Source organism: Hydra vulgaris, chromosome 11 (genome assembly GCF_038396675.1).
Source record: "Hydra vulgaris chromosome 11, alternate assembly HydraT2T_AEP".
Taxonomy (NCBI): domain Eukaryota; kingdom Metazoa; phylum Cnidaria; class Hydrozoa; order Anthoathecata; family Hydridae; genus Hydra; species Hydra vulgaris.
Window position 1 is genome coordinate 3,728,837 of NC_088930.1, and position 8,003 is coordinate 3,736,839.

The 8,003-nt window shown below is 28.1% G+C and overlaps 1 protein-coding gene across 1 annotated transcript; it reads right to left on the reverse strand.

The window, feature by feature from the left end:
* Window positions 1-1,767: 1,767 nt before the first annotated feature.
* On the reverse strand, window positions 1,768-6,883 carry LOC100202788 (NPC intracellular cholesterol transporter 1). Its single transcript, XM_065809824.1, has 4 exons — window positions 5,241-6,883; window positions 2,693-3,626; window positions 2,433-2,570; window positions 1,768-2,325 (listed from the first exon to the last, which is right to left on the reverse strand). The coding sequence occupies exons 1-4, from the start codon at window positions 6,585-6,587 to the stop codon at window positions 2,231-2,233; spliced, it is 2,514 nt and encodes an 837-aa protein (XP_065665896.1). The 5' UTR covers window positions 6,588-6,883; the 3' UTR covers window positions 1,768-2,230.
* Window positions 6,884-8,003: the final 1,120 nt, after the last annotated feature.

Here is an 8,003-nt window from a genome sequence, read left to right on the forward strand (position 1 = left end):
GTGTTTATTATCTCGAGCGTTTACTATCTTCTAATCTTCTCAGTAATTTCAATAAATACGAGGGTTGCGGAATGTTTGCTTCAAAATCCATATTGATGTTGGTACAACCATTTAAATTTTTCCAGAAACTTGTATAGCCTGTTATGCATAGCCTTCTCAAAAAGTTTGCTTAGGTTGGAAAGAAGAGAAATGGGTCGATAGTTAGAAAAGTCTACTAAGGAGCCTTTTTTATAAATTGGAATGACTTTTGCTACTTTGAAAACTTCAGTCAGGGTTAGGGTTAGGATTTGCACCGTTATGCAAGCTAACTAATGCGCCTCTATAGATAGATCAGAGAATTTGCCAGTTTTAAAAGAATTATTTATCATAATGCTAAGAGGAGATTTTGTGAGAAGTAATTTAAGAAAAAATGTAGGTAGGCTGTTAGGTCCACAACTTTTATCACTTTTATGAGCATTATTAATAAGACTAGATATCTCATCTTCACTCACAGGGTCAATAAAGAAATAATTAACATTAGGTAAATTAAGAAAGTCACTATAAGTACGTTTTGATGGCATGATTTTATTAAGTAGTTTTTCACGAATAGAGACAAAGTAATTATTAAATATATTTAAAACAGTGGCATGGTCTGTGATGATACTTTCATTCAGATTTAGCTGAGTAAGTATTTTATGTAATGATGCTTTAACATTTATGATATCTTTTATGCCTTTCCATGTACTTTTTATGCTGTTCATGTTGTTATTAAAATAAGTTATGTAATATGATTTTTTACTACTTTTTAATAAGTTGCTATTATTATTATTATAGAATTTAAGTTTTGTGAAAAGTTCATTTTAATAGTAATGTATTTACATCTTGCAAATTTTTTATAGAGTTTGTTTTTGACAAAACAATTAAAAAGATTTTAATACAACCACTGAAAAAAAATGACGTGCTTATTCTTTCACATTTAATTCGTGTACACGCTTTATTATCTTGTTTTATAAAACAATAATTAAAATGTTGTGTGGACTAATATAAAAATAACTTTAGCATTATCAGCGTTAAAAATATTATACAATTACGGTATACGTACAATATACATTTTACGGTATACGTATAATATGCATTATTAGGTATACGTATAATATATGTTATTAAGGTATACGTATATGCCCTAAGAAATATAATTTGATGATTTGTAAACTTTCAGATTCCCGTAAACAGAAGACGTCTTAACGGCGAGTAAAAGGCGCCAAGACGTTTGAAAGACGTCGTGTATTAACTGCAATCATAGTTCAAAATTTCACCCTTATTAAATTTAATCTATCCAACCAGATGCAAATGCTTGACAAAATAAGCATAATTATAAGTTGCTTTGGAAACAAACGCACAACCTCACCAAGTCAAGAAAACTCAAATTTTTTTCAATGGACTTGTAACTTAATTTCATGCTGTTTTTTGTTAAGCAAATTAACTTTAGATGCATTATTGTGCATATTCCGTAGATTTGCACCGTTATGCAAGCTAATGCGCCGCTATAGATACATAGCAGGTACAAAAAATATCAATACAATTCTTTCCCATTATTTATTTGATTCAATATACCACTTTAGTTTAATTTGTTTTTGAATATATGGCTTTTGAGTTAACTTAATTATACTTAATAAATAATAAAACTTAATATATAAGAGCGCGTGATATCTGGAACGGATAAGAGATCAAATAATTATTATTGTAGTTGGAGTTTTTAAGGTACTTTTAAGTAAAAACAGATAAAAATAATAATTGATCAAAATATAATATTAATGTATAAAATAGTTATAACTATTCCGGTTATCATACACAAAGCATATAAAAATACGTGAGAAAATAAATACAAGTGTCTATAATAAAAACAATATAAACATTTTTTTTTTTTACTATAAAATTGTTTTAAAAATTAACAACCCTATTTAAAACATCTTTAAAATATTTTTAAAAATATATACCAAAATGTTAATTATAATAAAATAGAGTAAAAAATTATAAATTAAAAAGTTGATGCAAATATCAGTGCGTTTTATCAAATTTTACGATGAAATTTTAAACGTCATTCTGTTTTAATACCTAAAAAGCATTAAAACAGAAGATAAAAAGCATTAAAACTGAAGATAAAAACCATGTAGTGTTTAATAATAATAATAATAAATTAAAAACATTTAAATATTCTAGATATAAATATTAACAACAAACAAAAAACATTTTATAAATTTATATTAGTTAATTTCTCGTCTTCAGCCAAACACTTCTTTTCGTTATAACGATCTTCAATAATGTTTTTGCTGAATCGGCAAAATACTAAAAAAAAATAGATTTTTCAGAAAAATTCTTCCAAAAAAAAATTCCAAAACTATACACAGTAAAAATATATTTTTACTAAATATAAAATAAAAAAATTCACTAACTGGTCAAAAAAACTGGTAATACCACAAGTCCGTGTAGTAGTCCAAGCATAATGATTGTAAACATCATTTTAAAAAACAAAACAAAAAGTTTACTTGTACTGCAGGCAAGAACTAATACACCTATCAACGTGCTTCCCCCTTAAAAAAAATCACGAGATTATTAATGGCATTTGTAAAAAAAAAAAAAAAAAACAGAATTAGATAACAAGTAATTAGAATGAAACATAACGAAAAACATAACAAAAAATCTTAACACAAACCTCCTTTTAAAACACTGCCGCCTAGCGAGACTAAAGAATCAACAATACGATCTTCTGGAGTTAACTTTTGAGATATGAGATAGCCATGAGTTATATGACAGCTATAGTCTACAGAAAAACCAATTGCCATGACTAAAACAATCATTGTTACTGAATTTAAAGAGAGTCCCCAAATATACATTACAGCAAATAACTCCAGTGTAAAAAAAACAAATGAAACAAAAAGAAGAAAAGTGACTTTAAAATGAATTAAATATGGTAAAGTGACAAATAATATGACCAAGCAGCAAATAATAAGATTAACTAATGTTTCTTGTACTATCACAACTAACTGTGAAGCATAAATGAATGGGAAAGAAACAGGTATAAACTCAATTTTTAATTTTTCAAGACTTTTTCGAAGTGAAAGCATAGCATCTCTACGAAAAATCCAACTGTGAACAGGTTTTGTAAAAAAATGTACTCTTGATGCAAGAATATTCTTGTTTCTGTCAAACAATATATCTCTTTTATACATGGGATGTAGCAAAAGAAATTTATCAAGCTTTGTGCTGAAGGTGAAATTACTAAAGTTGCTCTCATTAGACCATCGCACATACGAAGTCAACCAATTATATGAGCTGTTGAAGTATTTTTCTTTGGCAATTTGATCAAGAGTAAAAAATTGATTCTGGATCTCAGATGATGAATAGTCAATGTTAGGATCCTTAAGAACTATATCAATGGGAAAGTAATCTTCAGCTGGGAAATATTTTTCAATAATGTTGATCCATTTAACAAATTTTGAGTGGTCAGGACCAACTATTTTAAAATCAAAATTCAAATCAGTTTGATAACATCCATATATTCCCAAACCTACCATTACTATACTTAAAAATGTTACAATAATCTTGGAAGATGTTTTCATTAAATAACTTCCATAACACTCCATAACCTAAATAACAAGATTATTATCTCCATAAAAATAATGTAATTACCTCCATTACATAATTAAAATATCGAATTTAATAAAGATTTGATTAAAGTAAAATGTTATAATTGTCTTCAATGGAAACTTTGTCTTATTAAAAAATAAATCAGAAAATACATTACCAAATAAATATACTTCACTATGTTTCAAATATTTCAATAAATAAATATATTTAAATTCCCTGTATATATAAAAATTGTCTGAATGATTCACTTTTATTAATAAATCCTTAAATTCTTAAAATTTTTTACAAATTATCTTGCATTCTATAAATTACTTTCTGACAACCAATACAATCTTCTTGTTTAACTGCTGATTTCTTCACAAAAATAACCAAGAGATTTTACTGTTGAAAACAATACAAAGGATCACGGCTTTTAAAATATCAAAGACTTTCAAAAATGCAGTGTGCTAGTCAACTTGGTTTACTAATTATCTCTTCATGATCCAAACTGTTCATTTTCAGCTTTCATGTAAAAATGTCTCTAACTTAAGATAATGATGTTTACAATGATATCAATATGATATTGTGTGTATTTTTATATATATATATATACACACACAATAAAAATATATATATATATATATATATATATATATATATATATATATATATATATATATATATATATATATATATATATATATATATATATATAATATTAAAGTATTATGTACTCAATGAGTTATCTATCCTTCATCTTCTAGGATTGAATCTTACTATGGATCTTTTTTGGAAACCATATATCAAATTGATTGCAAAATTAGCATCTGCTAAGGTTACATCTCTTTATTGTGCTTGCCACATTCTTACTCTGAATTCTATTCATTATCTCTATCTTTCAGCCAACCTCCAACCATTATCACATCGTCATAATGTTGCTTCTCTTTCTCTTTTCTACAAATACTATAATAGGCACTGCTCTAACGAGCTAGCGTCTCTTGTGCCATCTACTAAAATTCATTCTCGTGTTACTTGTCTTTCAATTAATTCTCATCCTTTTTCTGTGACTGTTCCCAAGCGCTTCAAAAATGCTTTTTCGTCTAGTTTTTTTCCTCGAACATCAGTTCTTTGGAATTCGCTTCCTTCATCTTGCTTTCCTGGTTCGTATAATTCGCAATCTTTTAAGTCATCTGTCAAACGTTATCTTGCTTGAAAAAGTGCATTTTTAAAAGATCTTTTGAATATTATTTTCTAAAAATCTTTTTGAAACTTTTATTTTACTTTGATTTATTTGAGACCCAACATGATAGACCTTTGAAATGATACTTTCTTAATAATATTAGAGTGTTAATAGGGTGTCAATGTTTTTTTAATAATATCTTGTTAAATATTTAAGAGACATAGGTCACTCCTTTAAAATTTTTGTCTAAAACTTTCACAAGATTTAAAATGAATACAGCTTATCAGTATCATTATTAGTACTTTCATCAAAACACCACCACCAACCTTGTTTTTCAATAACAATGAGTCTTTCATATTCATAAAAAATTTAATTTTACAAATAAAAGCTTTATACTTTTTTACAAACAAATAAAAGCTTATATACTGGACGATCTTGAAAAATAATCACATACCTTAGTGAAATAACTTGAACTATTTTGATTGCCAACTTCTTTCATTCTTATCACCCATGGTACACAATCAATTCTAGATTTTTCAATTCTTTTCATATCATACACAAGCAAAGCAAGAAATAGGGTATTCAGCATCAAAAACACACAAAAAATGGAGAAAATTGCAAAAATGCAGAAAATCCTCACAGATGGAAAAGAAGATGTACATCCAATAATAAATGCTACAAGATCTGTAATTGTTGTCATAGTAATTGTAAAACCAACATCCTCCATAACTTTACCAAGTTTATCAGAACTTGCTGGTACAGAATGAAGACGATCAACTTTATTCAAAATTATGAACATATCATCAATACCAATACCTATGACAAGGAATGGCAAAACACCTACAAATGAGGCAAATGGCTGACCGATCAAAAATGTAAATCCAAATCCTGCACCTATTCCGAGTGTAATGCATAAAATCCCAAATAGACTTAATACAAAATGACCCATGACTAAAGATCCAATGCGAGTGACAGAAACAGAACAAAATAAAACCATCAAACCAATAGATATACTAACAAGTGGCAGATTTTCAACTGTGTTTTCAGCTACTGCATCATCCAGACTACGAACGGTATTATATAAAATATTGAATCCAAAGCTTTTGATAGTAAACTCATTAGATTTTAAATAATCCATCATTTTTGTTTCCCACAATTTATTTTGTTCATAGTTTTTTCTTGTCTTTGGAAACCTAATATAATATTGCACGCGCAATGCCTTAGCAAAAATATTTGTGTTGTTAATTTTCATATTTCCAAGCAATAAAGGAAAATTATATTTTGCTGGAACTCCATTACTCATAAGAAATGATTCATTAAAATAAGCAGTTAAAAGTTTATCATTAATTTGGTTTGTAGTATCGTTTAAATGGTAGAAATTATCAATAACGTTATTGGTTAAGCACGACTTGTTTATCTGCACACAAAACTCATTAATGCCTGGTATTTCCAAAATTGTATTGTGTAAAGTTTGCATTACCTTAAATACCTCAGCCGTTAAAACAGACTGTTCTTTATTTGTAGAAAAAATTACAAACTCTTCTGTTTGTATAAAATAACTAAATGTATCTTCTACTTTTGCTAAGTCTTTAAATATTCGAGAATTCTGGGGATAATGAATCCTTTCAGATTGACCATAGATATCAAAACGTAAAAATCCAAAGCAAAAAGCAAATGATATAAAAAGGCTGCATATTATAACTATCGTTGGGTGATCCCAAACAAACAATCCCCATCTTTTAAATGTATTTCCAATGTTGTTATGGAGTTTATAACACCACTGAAACCATATTGTACACATTGCTACTTTAAAATAATATACTTTTACCGCGTTAACTTATGTAATAATAACGTTAAGTAACTTCGCTGTAATATCGTTAGTTCATCTTTTATGATGAAAAGGTAAAAAACCTCGATTAAATTAAAGCACAATTGAAGAGATTAAATATATATAAAAATAAGAAATGGATTGTCAGCTTTTCTTTTGAAGTAAAATTTTTTACTATCTATTTGTAAAAAATTTCAATATCTATTTGTATATTTAATAATCTTTAAAAAAAAAACTTTTGTATCTATTGCGGTATAATTACAGCAATAGTTTATTTTGCTAAAGTGGCGGAAAAAAATATAAAACTTGCTAAAAAATAAAACATATACTGCTATCGAAGAAAAAGTCAATGTAGTACCAAAATTAAAGGGATCTTTCTGGTTATGAAATTTAAAAGAAGAAAAAGTAATAAGTTGTGGAGGTTGTGTTTATAAGTAGTAGTTACTACTTATCACTAACCATTGTTTACATAATTATATAAATAAAACTTTATTATTATATAATAATAGATTTGTTTTTTTTTTTATCTTTAATTTCATTATCTTTAAGTGCAATGTAAGATTTTTACTCCCACTGTTTTTTACTCGCCAGTAAAATTTCAATATTGATGAATGGCAACACCTTTACTGAGACTTCTAGCTTACTTCCTCTACGATTATCATTCACTTCTGATCTCTTGTCAAAACCATAAATACAACCCAATCTAAAGTTAGCATATAATGAGGTTCTATTTATTTATCATGTTTGCTGTTTTCTTACTCCTGATTCCATTCTCTACCCTTTAAAATCTTTTATTCTTTCGTGAATGGAATACCTTTAACAGCTGATTCTTGTAACAATGTCTTTTCTTTTCTAGAGAAGGCTCAAAAACATATTGTAAATGTAGTTTTCTAACCTCCAAGTTTGAGCCTCTGTTCCACCGTTGAATTGTTCTTTCTCTACAACCAGTGGCGACGTTAGGGTAGGGCCTGGTTGGGCGATGGCCCAGGGCGCCGAATATAAAGGGGCGAAATTAATTGGTTATGTTACCCTTTGCCTTTTTTTTGAATGGGGTTAAATTGAGCTAGGGGCGCCGTAGAAATCTCGCCCAGGACGCTGGTAGTGCTAAAACCGGCACTGTCTACAACTACTATCATGATCACCGTTAAAAAACTATCATCTCTGTCATTCAGCTAAGTCGCATTTATTTATTATGTCTATCCTTTCATACTCTAAAAATTTTGTTCATAAAAATTTTTTTTGCTCATAAAAATGCTTTATAACATACTTTTTAGTGCACGTCAACTTTAAACGGTCCAACGCCAGTTCATAGTTGGTTTGAAAACGTCGGGCAGCTGCTTTGGTCAGATGTAGGTAAATAGTATAAAAGTTGTTTTTAACTTGGCATCA